The sequence below is a fragment of the Rhamphochromis sp. 'chilingali' genome (genome assembly GCF_963969265.1).
Source record: "Rhamphochromis sp. 'chilingali' genome assembly, chromosome: 16".
Classification (NCBI taxonomy): domain Eukaryota; kingdom Metazoa; phylum Chordata; class Actinopteri; order Cichliformes; family Cichlidae; genus Rhamphochromis; species Rhamphochromis sp. 'chilingali'.
Window position 1 is genome coordinate 13116835 of NC_137943.1, and position 21563 is coordinate 13138397.

At 41.0% G+C, this 21563-nt stretch overlaps 2 protein-coding genes across 8 annotated transcripts in view; one reads left to right on the forward strand and one right to left on the reverse strand.

Annotated features, from left to right (window-relative positions):
* Positions 1-21563, forward strand: part of LOC308412982 (SPRY domain-containing SOCS box protein 4-like) — a 91002-nt gene that overhangs the window by 54546 nt on the left and 14893 nt on the right. The gene's annotated exons all lie outside the window — the stretch shown is intronic.
* Positions 14350-16251, reverse strand: LOC308413011 (GTPase IMAP family member 7; the record flags this gene model as incomplete). Its single annotated transcript, XM_080907792.1, has 2 exons — positions 14350-15766; positions 16218-16251. The coding sequence occupies 2 exons, from the start codon at positions 16249-16251 to the stop codon at positions 14583-14585; spliced, it is 1218 nt and encodes a 405-aa protein (XP_080763918.1). The 3' UTR covers positions 14350-14582.

Here is a 21563-nt window from a genome sequence, read left to right on the forward strand (position 1 = left end):
TGGTTCCCCAGCTGCACCAAGGCCGATCAGCAAGCACTCCAGCGGGTGGTGAAAGAAGCTGGCAGAATTATTGGAACAAGTCTGCCAGAGATCAGTAATATCTTCCCCACTCGCTGTCTGAGGAGGGTGCACAGTATCCTGCGGGACCAACATCACCCTGCGCGCCACCTTTTCCATCTGCTGCCCTCAGGGAGAAGGTACAGGTCTATACAGGCCAGAACATCCAGACTGGCCAACAGCCTGTATCCACAGGCTGTGAGGCTCCTGAACTCTCTGCCCCCCTCTCACGGACAATAACCATATCCAACTTCTTAATAGCAATGAACTGGTCTGCATTGGTGCATCATATCTTTATTCTCTTCCCCCTCCTGCCCCCCCCCCCCCCCTCTTTCTTAAATAGATAACTATCATATCTGATATCATATCTCACAGTACAATAATATTGAATGGGTTGCATTGTTGTATTTTGTCATGTTTCTCAGGTCTTTGTCTGAATTTCTACGAACATTATTGCTAAGGATTGTCTTATTGCATTGGAGTCACACTGGGTTAAATATGTACACTTGGGTTTTAAGGGGTATTTATTATTTTCTTCTTCTTTTTTGGGTTGTATGGAAGCCCCAAACGCAATTTCATTGTTCTTGACAATGACAATAAATAAATAAATACTAAAATAAATACTAAATACTAAAGTGGGGAGGGGGGGGGGAAAGAAGAAAAGTTATACTTTGTGCTTTTCTTTAAACAACCCGACACTGATTTTGAATTTCTTCCAAATATTTTGATCATCCATAATTGAGAGAGCACTTTGTTTTTGCACCTGCTCTGCTAAATGTGCAATTTTTTTTCGTGGCTAATTTGTAGTGCCTACGCAGTAGCTTAATAGCTTGTGCAAATTGTCTCAGAAGAAGCTACGTCAACAACTGTTCTGCCTAAATTAAATGTCCTCGGTGGCCGAATGCCTCTGATATGTTCTGGGACTCTGCCTTTCTTGATATATAATATTAAGAACACCTCTGATTGGTCGCTCTGACACTGCAAAACAAGATTAAATGACACAGAAAAAGCTCAAATGGAGGTTTGAAAGTGCCTCATGTTTCTTTTTCCATCCTCTGCTTTGAGATCTAAACACCCTCGGCTGCAGCGGGGAACGGTGGTGTCATCTCAGTGTGCTCACAATCAAATATTTAACAGCAGAGATGAGCAGTGAAGAAGAGAAGAAAGAGGCATAGAAAACATAAAAAAATAAAACGGAGATAGACAAAGTAAAGAATTGGAGAGGAGCGGAGGGGAAACCAGCGACATGCGAGAGATAAAAGGCAAACAGAGAACATGAACTAAACAGAGCCTAAAAAGTGAGGATGGTGATTTTATTATGCTCTCTAGTGTCAAAGCTTTAAGAAAAAAGAGGAACTAAAAAGCAACAATAGTGAGGAAGGAGAAAAAGAGAACAGAATAGAGAGAACTGAACAGATAAATATAGCTAAAAACAAGTGCATGGAAAGTGCGATGGAGGCAGCTCTGAAATGTGGGAATAATCACAGATTGGCAGCTAGAATGAGGACTGACAGAGACAGGCTGATAAAAGGCAAAGAAGGGAAGGAGCGCTATTAGAGATGAAGAAGACGGGAGGTGTGCAGAGCGAACGAGGGCCAAATTGAAAGTCATGTCGAGCCACTGGTGTCGGTTCTGGTCACATAAACTGATAGATGATGTGGGAATCATGGAGCAGCGCTGAAACCGGGTGCTAATGAAGAGCTCCAGGGCAAACGTCGGTCTGATTAGTAAAAGGACAAGTGCTGGAATATGAATCAGTGTTTTCGACATACTCAAACACAATCTAATGCATATAACGAGATTTTAGATTTTTAATCTTAATCCATGTGAATATTTAAAATATTTAGTTAAAATAATCAGTGTACAGCTGTTTATCAGTGTACTTAGCTTATCTCAAGAGCTGTTCCTGGGCCTAAAAATGCAATAATCTATGATCTCACAGCAATAATCACTGGCTGGCTTTTATGCAGCTTCATTCAAAGAGCTTTAGAGAGAAACTGGGGTAACCTTTTCCAGGCTTAAGCTTGTCGACTTAAAATAGCTAATGACCTTACCGTGGCTAACAGCTCAACTGCTGTCGAGTGGTGCCTTTGCCCGAGTCGATTATACAACTTTAATTGAGAATCCCAAGTCCAGCATCAGTGTTTCAGTTACAGCGATGACCTGGTTCAGCTTCTAAACTTCTCAAAATAAGTGGACTATTTAAGCAGATCAGCTGCACTGCAAATTAATTGCCTACTTGTAAAACCAGATTAACTCGAGTTGTTTTTTTTTAGATGGTTTCAGACTCGTATGACTGCGTGTCTGCTGAACTGTGCTGCGTGTCTGCAGCAAGTATGTGTCTCCTGACTGTTTTCTGTTCCCACTTTCTTTCTTCGGCTGCTTTTTTTCCTCCTTTCTGTTTATTTCTTTTCTCTTTCATTGATTCCATCACATTAATGGGCTCATATCGATCTACATCCCCAAGACCAGAGCCGTGCACATCTGCTCTTACTAATGTAAGAGCTGCTTGACATTAATTTTGTGTAACTTAGTGCCGGAGAAAAAGGTCAATAACGGGCAAAGAGGTATTTTAAATTCAACACAGGATGAAGTGTTACATGTGTACTTTTCACCTTGTCCACAACATTGGTGGCATTTTGCAACTTTAAAAGCACAATTATAGCTTTCCTATAGCTAACTAATGGCAAACACAGTCTGAAGTAGTCTACAGCGAGGAGAAAAAAAGTCTCAAATGCTGAATGCTTCCCTGTGAATCTGTGAATAGTGACATAGCCAAGGGAGCCGGCGCATTAACATTTCCCCACTGTACCACCAGTATGCGTGTTAAAAGTTCTGCTATCAGTTGTGTTGGTTTTTGTGTAAAACAGAAATGGCCCTCATGCTGAGAGAAGATGAGAGACAGACTGAATTACTGCAGAAAGAAATCACTGTGATTTCACACCTGATTATCTCCCCATTTATCCTGCCTCTCTGTCAGGACTGATCCATTTCCCCGTCTGTCCCGTCCTGAGCTTTTGTGTGTGTTTCGTAAGGCTTTTTTTCCCCGGCATGGGATACAGAACGCTGCAGGCTTCATTAAGTGATGGCATTTTGTCATTCACACAGGGGGTCACTTTTAACTTAACGGTTCTTACATCTTCATCCAGACATACCCGAAACAATGATGGAGAGAGCCACGGTGTGCATGGTCACTAAAAGCAGGTGTGCACGGCCCACACGAACAACCCCAGAGAGACAGCTTTGTTATTTTGTACATGTTCAGACTTGGTGAAGCTACATGACGGCCTTTCGAGTTCTTATAAGAAGGCGACCCGGGCGCTCATTCGGACATGGAGCCAACATACAGTAAGATGCCATCCTTTAATGGAAAGGGGATAGAACTGTAGAAAGACACAAGTCCTCGTCAATTAACTTTTAAAAGTCTTTTAAGCCAGGGAAAGGGCTTTAGGTGAATCAGTTTTGCTTTGCAGCCTCTTATGCAGCGCAGCACCAGCCACCAGACAAATTTATGCAAGCATGAGAAGCTTAGAAGCCAAAATTAGTTTTGAAAGCTCAGCAGTTGCCTTTTACAAACCCATAAATCCCATGTTTAACGCTGCCACAGACAAAACTATGACTGTGAGCCACACTTTTCCCAGACACTGGAGCCTTGTTTGGGTGACATAGAAGAAGAACATAACCTTAGACTGTTGCCTTTACTTGTAGGTAAATGCACAAAACTATTTGGGTGCGTGTAGGGCTGCTCAATTAATCGAATTTTAATCACGATTACGATCTGGAATTTCAACGATCATTAAAAATGACTGAGCCGATTATTAGCCCCTCCCTCATTTATTCGCGACACCTTAAAGGCCGGTCCGTGAAAATATTGTCGGGCATAAACCGTCCGTGGCGCAAAAAAGGTTGGAGACCGCTGATTAAGAGGACCCGAGGGAAGCTCGGAAAGCTAAGCAGGAGTTATTTGGAGAGGAGAGTGACTGCTGTTGGTTGAAAAGAGAGGTAAAAAAACTTCAGTGGTGTTGCACACTATGTTATATTATTTTTTTAAAGTCATTGTTAACCCTTTAAAGCCGGTCAGAGCAGCACGCTCCGTTTTGCGTAACTATTTTTAAATCCCTGTAGAACCTGAACCGTGTAAGCTAGCGCAATAATTTGTTTTGCATATGAAACCGGAGGAGTTGTACTTACATCTGATGCCATCAGCTTGTCCTCGGTCACGGTTTCCTTCCACATATAGCTTTGCAAAAATTGCATAAAAAGCGCTTGCAGGAACAAAAACATAATATTCCAGAAACACGCTTTGCCGATCCATCAGCTGTTCGTAACACTTCCCACAGTGAAATGATGCACATGCTGTTTTCTTTGCAAATTTGCATCATAGGATTGTTTTTTGTTTTTCCTGCAGTATATAAAAACTGTATCTCCAAAATAAAACTATGAAGTAGGGCTGCCACAAACGATTATTTTGATAGTCGACTAGTCACCGATTATTTTTGTGATTAGTCGACTAATCAGATCATCATCCACTGGACATAAAACTACAGCTTATATAACTATCATTAGCTTACAGCTTTAAGCTTTTAAGGTGCTAACTAAAAATAAAGACAAGATGATAGTTTATTCAATTTTAATGAAATTTGCAGATTGTTTTGGTAAAGTTTAATAAACTCCTTGCTATCTAAAATATAACAGGACACCGGGGTATATTCTCCAGCATCTCACACTTCTGATAATCAGCTGTCTGCTTGATGTTTATTCAGCTGTGTAAAAACTATAACTTTAATCTCAGCCAAACCGATTTACTCAGGAACAAATAAAATACTAAAAAAAAAAAAAAAAGGCCAAACAACAACATTTTTAATTTATCTAAGTGACTCATATATATTTAACCTGAGTCGCGAAAGAGGCGGTGGGTTTGAAAACAATTTGCCGGGAGTCCGGTGTTCTCACGGCGCTAGTGACCTAGCCCCCGGCTAGCTATCGAGCTAGTGGGTAACAGACGTCTCCGAAAACTGAGCCGATATTTGAGGTTTACACAGCTACATTCTCACCTGAAAATATGTTAAACGTTTATTTTGTGACCCAGAAAGAATAATAAGAGTAATATTAAAACTAACTAGCTACCGCCATTGTTGGAAACTAAGCTGGGCCGCGCTATGAATTCTGGGACACAGCTACTTCTTCTTCTTCGGGGTTTAACGGCAGCTGGAATCCTTGTACATGCTGTGCTGCCATCTTCTGTTTCAGTCCGTTATTACACTCTTAAATCCTGCTATTTTCCTGCGTCTTTTGCGATCTTACAAAGCTTCAAACGACACGTCGACTATTAAATCAGTCGTCGACGATTTTGATAGTCGACGTAATCGTGACTAGTCGACAAATCGTGGCAGCCCTACTATGAAGACACTCAAAATAAATTTCCTGTTGTTGTAAACTATTTTTTGCAACTTTATTGTATTTAAAGTTTTGAGGGATAAGCCTCTTAAATTTCTCCAAGTAGAAATATATGTAAACAAAACAAAAGCGATTTTCAATTTTTTTTGTAGTTTATTGCACTTTTTTGCAATTTATGTAATTACTATGGACTTAATGCATACATATTATTAAAATATGGGCTATAACAGTTGTATTGATGTATAGCAACTTGAAATGCTCCCACAAATGGCACTACAGCATGTAAAAAAAATAATATAAGCTCTGGTGGACTTGGTTCTATAGTAGGTCTTAAAGGGTTAAATAAATATCGTCAAATAATCGTGATCTCAATTTCAGTGAAAATAATCGTGATTATCATTTTTGCCATAATCGAGCAGCCCTAGGTGCGTGTGTAATCTTTCCACTTTAATAGAAAATAAATAAATAAAATAAACCAGAGGAATGATTTTGATAGTGTTCAGGCTCTGATGACTCAGAACAGCATTGTTTTCATTTATTAAATCTGCCACCAACACACACAAACGCACACACAGTGAGGCCCACAGGTCCGATGTTATTAACAGGGCGATCCAATCACTCCCCGGCTTTGTAACGAAGGAGAGCAGTAATGAATGAGAGCAAGATAATCCTCCACAATCTTCGTCTCCTTCATTCTTTGTTCAGGAAGCTGTAGGCACAGCTGCTAATCAACACTTCAATTTGGCCTCCTGACATTACCAATTTACTGACAGGCTGGATTCCTTTTGTGCGCTCTCAGGGATTCAGTTCTATTTAAATGTCTCTCGGCCCTCTCTCGGTGTCTTTTCGGCATTTTCCTCCCCGATGAATGAAACTCCCTCAGCTTATTCAACTGTTTATCAGTTCATTTCCTCGACTTATTTTTTGCGGCACTGCAGAACAACTGCTGTTGCGCTCCAAGCTATTAGCCGAGTTAAAGGTACCTGAAGGCACTGATAGTCCGAACGCCGCCATCTCTCTTGTTGATCTGGATGTTTCTGCTCTGCGGTTTCCCTTGTGACATACGAAGAGGAGCTAAAGTCTGTCCATGGACTACGTCCACCTGTTCCTGTTAAAAGCAAGCTGCACTGTTTAGATGACAAAACTTCAGATGTGTCCTGTTTGCACATCTTGTCAGAGCGATGTCATGACTTTGGTCAAGGGGTTTGCATTAGTGTTCAGGAATCCTGGCCTTTAAAACAGCAGAGACGTGATGTAATGGATTAATTTTTATGCCCTTGGAATACCTCCTCTTAATGTTTCTAATCATGGAAAGTTGGCAGCTCTCACTTGGTCTTTAAGCAATTTCCTCATTCACACTCCTGCAGTTTGCCACGTTCACACATGTGCAATCCTCTTTTGTTTGCCACCTAGCAGCTTCACTGGAGCCGTTATGGGTGGAGTGCAGTCCTTAAAGTTGCCTCACTCTCATTTTTCTTTGACTAGCTTGTGACATTACTCATGTTTTCATAATTTCCCTGTCAGGGATTCAGCGTGCATCCACTTAAAAAGCCAGGTCACTCATGGAAACGTAAATAAGCACTTACAGAAAACAGATGTACCGTGGCAATCTGGTCTCCCTAACACTGTTTATAAAAACAGCAGGTCCATAATCAGATTTCCCTCCTGCCCACCACCTGATTCGGAAAGAATTACACACCTATTTTAACTGTTACATTAAATTGAGATACTCCCAGGTCGCATTGGAAGTTCGTTTTTCTCATGTACAAGCTCGTTAGGGAACAAGCTCATTAGAAACCTTGTTATGCCAGGGTTAAACGGCCACAAAACTGAGGCTGGGGAAATTAGTTTTCTCAATTCCTCTCCACGATTTCATAAAGCTAGTTTTGTGTATACAGGACACGTATGAAATCAAGTTACTGCAGAAAACTGACTGTAACATGAGGCCATATTACTGAACTCTAAACTGTTAATTTACCATTGTGATTCGATTTGTCGTTTTCAGAGGTGAATCATCTTATCTTATCTTGCATAAACTCATAAGCATCACAACTATCCTAGCTCTAGCTAGCCAATAGGCTGTCCTAACCTTTACTTTTCTACCAGCTATCATTAGCTGTTCGAGCCAAACAACGGCACTTTTATTGTATTTACTCAACCAACCAACCATAGTGTTTGCCTCTTAATTTAGAGACTTATGGGAGACCCTAAGTGTATGTTGCAGCTACACAAAATATTATGCTTATCAACTAAGACCTGCTTTAAAGAGGCCAACCATTTTTTTTTTTTTTTGCACCACTATAAAGTGCAGGTAGCCATTGCAGTATTCCCCTGAACAACATGTGTCGCCACTCAGGCAACAGCGTGTAGTGTGACTGATCCATAACATGCTTACTTACATAGAGTACTCTAACAACTCTCATGATGCTGTTTTGCTTTCATAAAGATGACAAAACATTAAAGCTCGTGCCAGGTTTTTCTTTTCCACTCATTATGAGTTAATGTGTTAAATCACCAGCATCTCTTAGAGCAGCACTGATGTTGTAAGTCAAAAGAAACCCAGCTGCAATAATGCACTTCAGTACTTTTGCTTGCGTCAGTTAGGTGTATCAGCACACGTATTTAAAAGCATGTGTATGACTCAGTGCGCAGCTGGTCTGCATTCTTCATTTGTTTTGTGCTTTTTCTGAGCTCACTGAGCTTTCAAACATTGTACACACAAGACTACCATTTGCTAATGTCTACAATTAGTGTCGATTTCACAATGAAATCCAACAACTGTTGTGCTCGATGGTAACCTTGGAGACCAGCAGCGCATGCCTGTCGTGTATAAACTTCGCAGTGGCAGAAATGACTGTTCTCTTTCAAAATAAATACACAACAAAACAAATATACACAGTTGATACGAAGCATCGAGCAGCTCTCGACTAACGCAGGTCACCGGTTGATTAGATGCTTTCACACTCGTAAAATTTACATCATGTTTTCTTTAAGTTGTTTTTTTTAAAGTTTTGTTCAGTTTTTTTAATAAAAGTTGAATGACTGTAATATAATGATGCACTTCCTCAGCTTGATTTCACTGTGCATTGAGTCAATACAAGGTAATTCTTTCAGAGTGTTTTTGCTGATGCCCTGTCTGCCCTCCAGCCGAGCGCCACAGCGGATGTGTTCTTTCATTTCGTGGCATCAGAGATCTCGGGTGATAACATTTTTGCCTGCCCGCCCAAACATATTTTTTCTACTGTAACTCCAGCGAAACACCATAGAAAGTGCGGCATTTGTGGCCGTGTGACCTGTCGTGTTTTAAGTGCTTTGCTTGGGAACGCTGTTGAAATCTGCTGCCAAGCATGCAAAAATTGATGGACACAGAAAAACCTACGGAGTTGTTTTCCCACATGATTCAGACACAGAAAATGTTTCTTTTAAGTGAAGAGCCATATGGGAAAAGTGTATTTGAAACATGTTCATGCTGATATTTCACTGATGAATTGTACCATAGTCTCAAGTTTTTCTACCTGCATATATTACTTGTATGTTAAAATTGAATTACACCAGTTTATTCAGCTCTATCTCTGTTGCTGTTTTCTTTTCATGCGATTTAAAACATTTAAATCTTTATACTGGGACAACGTCTATATTTAATACCATAGATGCTCACCCCTCTGAAAAAAATAGCTGTGGAGCTTCAATTCACGTCTATTTCCCATCTTTTTTTTTTCTTTCTGACAACCAGTAGATCTCTTGACACTCGCTGCTTTCACTCTTCACTCTCTACTCCTTCTCTTCCTCTGCTGCCCTCTATGTAACTCTCTCCTAATACAGCCCGTGTTTCATCTGTTACTCTTATTTCTTTAGTTATCCATCACTTCCTCTGTGTATCTAATTCACATTGCCCCGTGGTCCCCTCACCCTCAGCTGGGCTCTGTGCCCGGGCGGTTACTGTAGCTCTGCTGGCCGATCCTGCTGTGATCTGGTCCAAGCCCACACTGCTTGCCTGTCCTCCGTCATACGCTTTGACTGCAGAAGTTACATTTGAGGAACAAAATGTTCAGTTGAGGCTGTCAGAGATGTGTAATCCTACTTTAATTAGTGTTGTGTAGAAATAGTTACTTAGTATTTCAGATGCTTGACTAACAATATACCATCAGGAGCTGGTGTGGTAACCGAATGGTAACTTACTCGGTGTAAAACACAGTGTGATGTAATTCTCGGTTCTGTAAATTTATATTTTATGTTCAGTTTATGACTCAACTTCCAAGAAGAACAGATAGTGACAAAAGTTTGTCAGTGCACTCTAATCTTGTGAGTGGGTGTGTGATGGATGGATGTAATGGAGTAAAGATCCACAGCGGAGTGCATCAGAGCAAAAAAATAGCCGAAAAAGTCACCTTGCACTGAATCGTTTTAGAGCATGAAGCGGCACCGTGGGTCGTCTCAGCTCAGCGGTGTTAAGATGACTAGCGTATGACTTGTTTATGAGCCCGAAGCTAGGGGGAAGGTGAGTGAGTAAATGGAGACATGCCAGAAAAATCCTTGAACAGTGTGTGAGAGGCCTGTATGACCTCACATAAACTACAGTTATATGCAGCATTCACTTGGTACTCATCTCTTCCATTACGAGCTCATCTCTTTTATCTAGAAAACACAGCTAGTGTCTTTGTTTTGTTTGTCACGTCATGCATGGATACAAGGCTGCATAAGCACACAGCAGTGCCTCAGCAAAGAGAGGAAAGACAGAACCGCATTAATCAGATCAGTCGGACACTTTTGCATTTACGTGAGCATTTACGTAATTATGACTTATGTGCGTGTTGGTTAGTAACAATTTCTTTTTTGTAGTTGGCAGAGTATTATTTTCAGCTGGGGTCAAATAAGCTCACTGGTTTTGTCTGTCTGTCAGTCTCTTCTAGACTGAGCTAATCACATCTTGAAAGCACCTTTGTATCAGTGAGGAAACAAGAATGGACTTCAGCATCAAGGTCAACAAAAGCTGTGGCTTTTTTTGTAGATTTGCTGAGAAAGACAAAAAAGCTGCAACTTATGCACTTTGTAACATCAAGGTATAGTTTTTTGTTAAAGGGCCAAAGATGTGGTTTACTAGCGCCTCAAGCTTACTAGGTTTCTAGGCCAGGTTAACATGTAAAACTGTGTATCTCAACGACTGTGGTGAGTGCTTTGTGATAATGTTGAAGAAACAATAGAAAAAGAATACGAGAAAATTAGCAGCTTTGATTCAGTTCGCTTTTTTTGTTTGTTTCTTTGTTATCCTGGTGGCTGCAAAAGTTTTAGCAGTTCTGTGAAACTTTTAAGTGATGGTAGCGACTTCAAAGGACGACGAGTAGTATCAGAAACCTCTAGAAACCTCTTATGAGTCCATTTATCAACCAGACTGTGGGACGTGTGGAGACCGGGGGTGTCAAACTCACTTTTAGTTCATGTGTCACATACAGGCTGATTTTATCTCAAGCACACTGCAGCTTAAGGTCAGTTAAGAAAAAAAAAAGTCTCAACAATTTGTCTGTTTCTCCACATTCAGTCGCTATAATCACAAAGAACTGATATTGGATGTCAAAGAAACACATTGACCTCACACCTCTGCTTAACTGTCTTACTTCGGTGGGGTATGGCCGGTCATGGGTAACGTCTAAAGATTTAGACCTCAAATTAACACTCTGACCCCTTCTTCATTATTAATGACTTGCAACACCATGCTTTTTGGTGCAAAGTACAGAGAAAGGAGAAAAAAATGATGCCCTGCTTTTCTCAGTTTTCACACTTTTCACCCACCTTTGCAAAGCTAAACGTCTCAAAAATATGGTTTTAGATAGGAACCAAAGGCAGGACACTGAGGCAAGAAATAACAAAAAAAACCCTTCTTAATTAAGCCAGCAAAAAAAGATAAAAACTTAAAGCCTAAACAAGGAGCCTCAACATGATCCTAAACAAAGATCATGAAAATAACTAGAGGGGTATACTACAAAGGCGGCTCAATAAAGCCAGGCTTTCCTACTCCAGTCAGAGATAATGGGCATCACAACAGCAATTATTAGGTTTCTCTGTCAAGTCGGGCTTTCTGTTTCAGTCTCTCTGTCTGCTCGCATGAATGGGGGCGTTTCACACGTCATATGAGTCTTCTTTCACACAAAATTATCCTTATGAGTGCCGCCTACTTCAGTCACAGATGTTATCAGGTAATGATAATAAAATGGGGTTTAAAAAAAAAAATCTATAAAAAACATAAAAAATAATATAGCAACACAGTTACAAGCAAGACAAAAGGTTAATGCTGCCAGAAATCACAGAGTGAGAAAACAAGCAATTGAGTTTGAGTTATTTTAATGCTGATTGGGCTCTCAGTGCTGCTGTTTGTTTCTAATGTGATGGCTGAACAGGTATTCATCGCGCGTGTGTGTTGTTTTTACATGACCAGCTCGCCTAGTCATGTAAAAAGATGGGCACTTTTGTCACACAGACAAGCTCAACATAGATTGCTAACCCATTAATCTTGCTTCACAGTAAACCCCTCTGAAGAGGACGATCTGACTACGGATACGCAGGGGATTAATTGGAGACTTTTAAAGGATTAGGCATATTTGAACAAAATCAAAGGTTCTGAAAAAGATCAAAAGAGATGTACGGGGAAAACCAGCAATCACAGCAAAACAGGAAAAACTCAAATGTGAGATAATTACCACAGAGACAAGACGACTAACATTAAACGTTAGTTAAGGGAGATGCTATGTTAGATGTTAAGGAAACACTGTCGTAGTCATGACCATGTCATTTGAGGTGAGCACTAGCATTTAAGTACACGCTGAGCCTGTCATTGACAGTGAGTCTGTGCAGATATACTAAAGCTGAGTTTGTGACCGGGCTACAGCTTTATCGGACGCCACTCATACCTCTTGCTGCTCGAGCGGAGCACATTCCAGCGCTAAAAGTCAAAGATATTTCAGCTTTTAGCTCACCAGTGCTGCACATTAAATGGGTTGTCAGTTGTTTCATAGCAACAGCAGTGGCCTAGACGAGTGCTCACCTCAAGCAGCTATTGGAGCCAGACAAATAAAAGGTGCAGAGGGTTATTTATAGCTCCACGTCATTCACTATATTACTATTAAAGGTGAACGCCTTTCCAATTCTTCTGTTTAATAATTTCACTTGTACTCTTTAACATTTCACAAGCACCTCTTATGTTGAAGTGTGGACTCCTGACCAATAGCGATCTGCTATTACATAACACTGATTGCAGATAAACCTTTCATTCACTAATTGGCAACTATTCCCAAAACACTTTGTTCCCAGCCACGGTTTGTCTTGATAAGGAATTTCACGGCATATTTAGAGCTGATAGTGCTCACCCAACCGTGTGTCAGACTTCATCTTGTGCAACGAAGTCCAATAAAAATCATAACAAGGTATCAAATTCCAGATGAGTTGCAATTTCGTCAGTGATGTCAACACAGAGACTTTGAAGGAGGAACTTTACTGTGTTATCAAATAGAAGATTACTGGCAGCAGTTACACGCTAACAATTTTGTCAGCTCTAAGAACACGGCTGCGGGGTCAGCTGAAAGCTTTTATTGTTGGACCGACTGATTAAAAAAGTCGTGATTTTTGGAAAAATAAAACTTTCCGGCGTTCGTTCGTTTTTTTGAACTTTAGCAAGTGAGTTTGTATGTTAGGGCCCACCATTCATCCTAAAATAACTGGTTTTAATGGGCCTCTGACATCAATGTTCAGAGGTAGCAAGGTGGGTTAGTTTTAAAGCAATCTCTATTAAAAGGAGTTTATGACATTTTGTATTTAAACTCATAAACTCGATCACTGATAGATCACACAGTCTGCCTGGGAAGAGGTGACTGCTGAAAGCATCTGGTGTAACGTTTGGTTCCAGTGAAGCTCTGTAAACACAAATCTCAGCAGCTCATGTCTGGAGACAGCAGACTTCTTGGACCAAATTAATATCACAGCAGCTTTCTGTATCTAATTAAAAGAAGCGGCAGGATGAAAACAAATGCAGCGTCTGGACGCTCACTAATTAATACAGTGTTGAAAATCTTTGCATTGCTTCAAAAATGGCAAAGAAATGAAATAAAAAAACAAAAAACAAATTTTTATGAATAGTTGGGTTGGATTTATTTTTTCTTAACAATCTGAACAGTCTGGAGCTCTCCTAATGAAATATTTATCTGAATATGTGCATTTGAAATGGCCTTTTCTGGTCACGCCTGGTGTCTTGGGCAGACAGTGACCTCGCTGCTTACGGCACAAATGACCTCGCACGGCATCATGACTGCGAGCCAGAGATGAGAATTAACAGTCTGTCAGTCGAAGAGAGACGGCAATCCCCTGAAGCCAATTGACAGTTTGCTGAGATTTAATGAAATGGGTGGCACAGCACACGTCCCTCGGCTTAGGCTGAAAACCTCGAATGGAGTGACAGTGCCTCAATTTTATTTACAAATTGAAAATCTAAAAATATAAGAGGGGAAAATAATGAGAGCGGTGTTAAGAAAGCATCCTCCTTTATCAGAGTTCATCCGCTAACTTTTTCTCCAGATAGCAGAGTTTCTTTATTTGTGTCTGTTTACCCCAAGAAGGGAAATTGGATTTTAATTACTCGAGTGCAAGAGTGCTGCAAATATTTTTAAAATTAGGAACTGTTGCAACAGTTTGGAGATGTGCATAATTAGAAAAGTGAGGACTGAAATCACACAGTGTCTCACATTCCTGATGATTTTAGAAGCAGACTGGTATATGTGCAGTTATAACCAATGGAACCAATGACTGACACGCAATGCAAATGGAAAAAAAAAAACAGTATTTATTTAATGACTTGATACCATTTTAGTCCTTTAAATACACTCGGTGAGTAGTTTGACATTTTTTTGGGACATACACTTCCTTCCCACTCTCATGTCTATACTAAATATAAATGTGAAGCCAGTTGGCTCAGCTTTGTGAAGGCAGTCTTTGTAAACGGCCTGTGGCTGCGTGTAGGTCTGTGAAGATCCGGATTTGTTCTCTTGTTTATTTTCTCATGGGTGATCACATGACAAGAGTTTTTGTTACAGCACACGAGAGTAAATGACCAGATGATGTTGTTGGAGTTGGTGGTTATTACTGCCTTAGGCCAGCCTCCTGATTGGCTTTAAAACTAACCTTGGACCCCCACTGGGCCAACATGAAGTCACTGTTCCAGTCTTTACCTCAGTGTTCTCCTCATCCAGCTGCCCCCTCATCTTTTCTCTCTCCTCCTCTTCTTCTCTCTCCCTCCCGCTCTCCGAGCTCGTATCCCACCTCTCCTCCTCACTGCTCAGTCTCATCAGCTCCACCTCGACTCCCTCTTCTCGCTCTTCCCCTGTGTTTATCTCCCTCTGCACACATCCCTCCTTGTTCTCTAGCTCTTTCTTTCGGCTTTGTTCCTGCTCTTCAGCCTCCAAACTCTGCTGTTGTTCTGGCTCCACTTCTGCCTTTGTCTCTGCCGTCTTTTGTTTTCTCCTCGCACTTCCCACTTCTGTCTGTGCCTCGAGCAAAGCTCTCAGCTGCTGCTCTCTGCGTTTCCATTCCTCCTCCAGCCTTTGGTACATGTGAAAGGAGAAGTGCCACCCCCCGTTCTCCTCCAGCATATCCTCCACTTTGCTCAGCAGCTCTCTCACTTGCTGCTGCTCTCCTTCTCGTCTCCTATCCAGCTCGCCTCCGGTGCTCACCCCTCGTGCTTCTTTGTCAGTTTTCTTCAGCCAAGTCCATTCCTGTCTCCTTCCACTTCTGTTCACCTCCTGCTTTAGTCCCCCCTGCGTGCAATTAACAGCTGCCTTGTTATCCAGCACATGGTATCGATAGTGACATTTCTCCATCAGCCACTTCAGAGCAGGGCCACCTGTTTGGATGTGCTCCTGTACGCTGCAGCCTTTTTCTTTTAGCAAGTCTCCAAAAGTGAACAACACCATTGTGTGTCTCCAGACAGCAGAGGTGAAGATTTCCATCCTTCTCTCTACTGCTTTCCTCTCAGACTCGGTAAAGTCCATAAGAGGAATCACTAACAGAACCACATGAGGCCCCTCAGTTCCACACAGCGATAATGCTCTCAGGAGTTCAATTTTCTCCTCTTTGGGAACAAAGTCCTCAGATGTTCCCCAGCCCTGTGCATCCACCACGGTCAAATGGCGTCCAGCAGTGACAGCACCAGCTGCTGCACTGGCCCCTCCTCCTCTCGTGTCAAAAACCCGCCCTCGACCCAACAGGGTGTTACCCGTGGAGCTCTTCCCTGTCCTCCTGGGACCAAGCAGCAAAGCTTTGAGTGCGCGTGATGCTGTTGGAAAGAAAAGGGCAAGAAAACTTTGAATCCAAAGGCCTGAGTTCAGTGTGCTTGTTATAGATTTGTCAATTGCTAAAGTTAAGAAAGGTAGAGTGCAGTGAGTGGCAGGAGTGACTCATACTCGCCCACTTGTAATCATATTTTACACCTCATATGAATCATATCCATTTCACTGTCTTGGAGAGATTTGAAACAACACTCAGGCTTTTCTGCATCTTTCTTCCCTTCAGTGTTTTGCACACTGGAGGTTTGTTACTAACAGATGCCTGCTGTTATCTTTAACAGCAAAACAATATCTGAAAAACTAAAGCCCGCTCAGTCAAAACGTCATGCACAAATTCTGGTCTTAGATTTGCCTGCAGAAATTTTTATTATTATTATTATTATTATTTAACTTTTGTGAAATCTCGTCACAAATACGCCTTCTAGGATTGCAATTACTTACTTGCATGCATAGGTGTGTTCCACCAGCTCTCCATTGCGGGTGATTTCCAGATGTAGCTAGTATAAGTTTCCTCCATAACAACTTTGGTACCACAGCGGGGATTCCTGAATCCAGCTTCCCAGGATAAACAGCCTGTAACATGAAGAGTGTTGAGCAGTGCAGTCTGGCAGAGCGGATACTCCATCCACTTATGAAGTTTGACAAATGCACCTCCCAGTTTTTATTGCTCTCTTGATATTCCTGAGAATGATTAAACCATCAAATCGTTTATGATTTCCGTCAGTTTGTTTTTAACAATTATTTTGTTTTTTAACTTTTGAAATTTGTTTATTTCCTACACCAAGATTTAAATGTACAATAATGTACAAGCAGCGTTGTTGCATTACAGCATAATGGAGATGGTAAGCTTGCATCAATTAAATGTGAATGGCTTCCTGTATGTAGGGACACTGCAGTAGAAGCTGCAGCACAATAACAGCATGCGCAGATTTACTATAAGCGATCGAATGTAGGTTTACATGTTTTACTTGCATAACTTTCTAAAACGTTTTAATACTTAAGTCGATGCATTTTTACTCTAAAGGCCAAAATGAGTCCTTCGTATTACTGCTATTTTTGTTTTTGTCTTAGTAAATTATTAATATATGAAGTGGTAAACATCCTCATCACCTGAATTAAAAAAGTTCATTTCCTTGACAGATTGCTCATCGACTTACTCGCCCCGCTTTACTTCCGTTTTTTTGTTTTTTTTGTCTTACAGGTTTTATGATTTTACAGCTTGTTTTGATCATAAACCTCTCTGTCTCTGCTGCGTAATGTCCGGGCTCACGTGCCGTGCGTCTCTAACCTTAATCTGAGCACGTGCACCTCACAGATAACGGTGTACTCGGACTGTGAACACATGCCTGCAATTTTGCGTCAGCCTGTGTTGTTTTTGTGCGTGAGCAGCAGCACTATTGATTGTTACAGTTTTCCATTATCTAAAGCTAAAGTCAGCACAGCTAAACTTAACATGATGTCAGAATGATCAGTAATAGTATATTATAAGGCTCTGAAACCTGAGATGTGCTGCATTTCTCCTTTAAAATTGTCTTGCTCACAGTTTAGGCCATTGTGCTGGATGAACATGGACTTGCTGCGTTTAGCAGCATTTTGTGTTCTAGGTGCAAATAGAGGCGCAACATTAAAGATAATCAAGTGAAGATATTTTAACTTTTCTTGTAAATTAGCTGATTTCTAAATTAGAACCACAGAGGTGGATTACAATCCCAGGTTAGATTCCACGGTTCAGTCTCCATCACTTCTGTCTCTCTTACCTCTCTGTTTTTGCACCTGATCCCCTTTTTTGTTTTGCACCTGATGCTTGCGTGCGTGCGTGCGTGCGTGCGTGTGCGTGCGTGCGTGCGTGCGTGTGTGTGTGCGTGCGTGCGCGTGCTGGGGGAATCCATGCTCTGACCTGAGAGGTTAAGCCAGTGAAGGATCAGCTGGGTTTTTAGCTCAGTCTGTTTCTATTAGGTCGGTGGCAAAGGAGTGCCTGCTGAATGTGTGCACGTGTAAGAACTCATGTTTGTTTACAGGAAGTGTCAATGCCTGTGTTTGTGTGTGTGTGTGTGTGATGATCCTTGAGTTGCCTTGAGGCTACAGGAACAGCAGCCTTTTCCACACATATGCTGTCCCCAAACTTTCCTCGCTTCTTCTTCTTTTCTTTTTTTTTAATTTGTTTTGAACTTTGATCTGCTTCTTCTTCTACTGCTTTGTTTTTCTCCCTCTGTCGTCCTTCTTTTCTTCTGGCACACACACAAACACACAGCGACCTTCCTAATTGTGTATATAATTAGGTTACTCTCTCTAATGAGGCTGCCCATCTTTGAAATTCTGAAATAGTGTTTACACAGCACATTACATCTGTTAATGTGCTAAAGCCAGGCACTCTCTGTCTAGGTTTGTTTAATTATTCAGTTGTTTTAAAAGCATTTATCCATAAGAAAGAGATTATGGACTCTCCTATAATCCATTGATTGGTTTGTGTTACAGGGAACGCCAGCTTTCTATTATCACAGCCACAGTGAGCAGTAGGAGGAATACACTGAAATAGCAGATGTTGGTGTCTGAACCATAGAAACATTCCCAGTAGCATCAGCCAATCATTTATACAGTTATTCAGTCTTTCTGTGAATTTGTTATTTTTGTTGCATCTTTGGTATTTTCTCATCTAAAAAGAGATTTTTTTATATCCACTTTTACATTAATAACCTTATTAATTAGTTAATAATATGCCACAGATACTCCTTGTCATCTGTTCTCTCTGGCTGTTCCTCTATCCATCTACTCTTTTAAGCTGGAGCCTATACAAGCTGTTATAGGACACCCTGTGCAGGTTACAACTGTAGCACACTCAGATTAGATATGTGTGTAAGTGATCCAGTGTCATCATGTTACTCAATAAGTTGTTGTGAACTGCACCATTTCACACCATTAACACATGTTTTTGGCCACTGGGCTATTGTAAGTACGACTTTAACGGCATTTTATGAAAACCATGGCTAATTAGCTAAATGCTAACGAGGTTAATGGGAACAGTAAGACTAAATTGAAGCAGTAAGAGTTAAATTCAAGCAAAAAAGTAGCTAAAAGATGCCAAAATGCTGTGTAGACTGGTTATTCTGGCTTGAAGTAATAATGTCCTTGACATATCTTACACAGGTTAAATGCACAGTTTGAAAAATCCCGAGTCTTCAGTCTCTTTACACACAAGGTCTGGGTCTCTTAATTTAAGATGTTCTTAGTAAATTATGCCAACGATTTCCTCTAAAATTGAGATTTGTATGACTAAAGCCGCCTTCCTGCAGTTCAAGGGGATCTGAGGGTCAGACAGGCCCACTGTGCTCTCTCTACCTATTTATCACTCTCACTCTGTCGAGTCCACCCTTCCCTCTTATCTCACGACCTCTTCACATCTTTCTCTGCTTCATCTACTTTGCTCTTTTTACCTCTTCTTCACCCCTTCCCTTGCTCCCTTTATTCCTGTCTACCGCTCTCTTACATCTTCTGTTCGTCCCTCTCTCTTATCTCTCTGCCTGCCTTCCCAGAGGAGACGGTAAACAGTGGATTTACAGTAATGGTAAAAAGAGAGCAGGGCTTAAAAAAGAAGCACCACTGTGGCTTGTGTTACCACCAGCTCCGCTGTACCGGCCAGCTCTGCCCACAGTGCCCATCTTTCTGCGTGACACTAATGTGGCCGGTAAGACGTGAGTCATACCACTGACGATTTAAAGTTACCCAAACATTTCAAGGAGGAGTTTGCTCTAGGAGGACTTGAAAAACAAAGGATTTGTCTGTGTGGGACGGGCTTAGAACAACTTTGTTTGTAGCCATTAGTGCTCCCACCCCGTGGCTGCATCCCCCCCCACCCCCCATTTTTTAGTATGAAAGTGTTTTCTAACAAATCCTCCATGGATTGTTGCAACATTACAGCATTAGTTCTGCACAGTGGCGTCTTCAGTGTGTCCTAAAGTGTGATAGTGGTAAAAACTGTTGGTGTCACACAATGAACTGGGGAAGCAGATACAGGATGCCACCGGAGGTACATTAGTAACTTCTCTCCATGTCTGTGAAGGATGTTTGGCAAAGTTCAGCTTCTAGTGTTTGCAGAGGAGTCGGAGAATAAAGAAACACCTCCCGCTAATCCTCGTCTTTGCTGTTTTTGTTTTTGTTGTGACGTTTGAATCTGGTTATTTTATACAAATTCTCTTTGTTGTGTCATAACGAATAATTTAAACCCACTTTCTCATTACTGGCTAGGCTCAGATTTGTCAATTTAAATATTTATAAGCTGTTTTTACTGCACTGCTCGCCTCCCAGAAGATCTAAGCAGGCTTTATATTTAATATTCTGCACTGATTTGTTCTACATACAATGTGAAAGTCACACTCTTGGGGGGAGCATATAGTAAAAGCAATGCACTGAGACTCAGACCGGGCAGGAAGCTGCGCAGCAGGGCTATTAAAACAAGGGAAGTATCTGATAGACCGGATTTTAAATGGGATAAAGATTCAGCGCCTCGAGAATCAATTTTTTCTTTCTGTCTCGAAACAGCCTCACACTTAAAGCTTCTGTGTCGTGATAATCTGCTGACTTTCTGGTTTGATGTAGCCAGAAACTTGGCCCACTATTAGAAAGATTTAAAATATGTAAAAAGTAGTTTAAGCATATCAAGCCTTATGTTTAGGCTTGAGGACAAGAAACAGCACGGGAAAGACTCCAGTCCGGCCCACTGGACGACTCTGGAAAACTCTGGACTTAAAAATCTATTTTAATAATTTTTATGGGTGCTTTTTTTTCTTGGCTGATAAAGACCTCTCCCATGGCCATACATCAAAGTAATTAAGTAAAAAATAAAAATTAAATGACAAAATGACTATTTAATGACCATAGGCTATAGAAGTTTTTTTCTTTTGGGCCACAATCCTGTTTTATAATTACAGCAAAGTGTGGGAAATGAGCTGCCAGGACGGTTTTGGTAATTCTTAACATTTTCTTCTCACATTTTAAGCACAAAGAACCACACTAGCACATATCTTTTATTTACTACTGCAGGATTTATTTTTTTTAATCATTGAAGAAAAACTAACATATACTGTTGAAATTGCACTTCTTTTGTTATATTAAGACTTCTGTAGTTGAACTGGTCCAGCCCACAGTTGATCAATATGGGCTTTATGTGGTCCACGATGTAATTTGAGTTTGTCATGCATTTACATTAACTGTAAAACGTACGCAGTACGAGAAGTACTGCTGCAAAAACACCGCAGAGATGGTTTAGAGTTGTTTGGTATCTATGGAAAGATTCTGCAAATACTTTTACAACCTTGCCCATGAGCTCGAGTGAAGGTTGAGTATACAGATGGGCTTGACCTGGTGCATACGTAATCAGGCCGTGAAGCGTGGTCACGTAGCGATCACATGAACACTCATGGGCCAAAGATCAATATGTTGACAGGCTTTTGAAGTTTTTAGTTTTCAGGGATGTAAATATGTTTTTCTGCCAGAACCTCAAAGAATCTCATCTGCACGTTATATGCACTGTGAATGTAAGCAGCCTTACACAGCCTTTTCTACAAGGGGAAAATAGAAGCGTAAATTAGCAAGGAGGCTATTTAAATCAGAAAGTCAAAAGTTATGGTAATTATCTTCTGTATTAAAATGTACTTAAGATCAGTACCCACCCCTGCCATGTGCTTGAGTGGACTTATTTGCCCTTGAGCAAGCTCAAAGGCTGTGCATGTGGACGTGCGTGTGCATTCTGTATTTGTTTTCTTCACACCGTTTGAGTGTTTCTGATCTTTT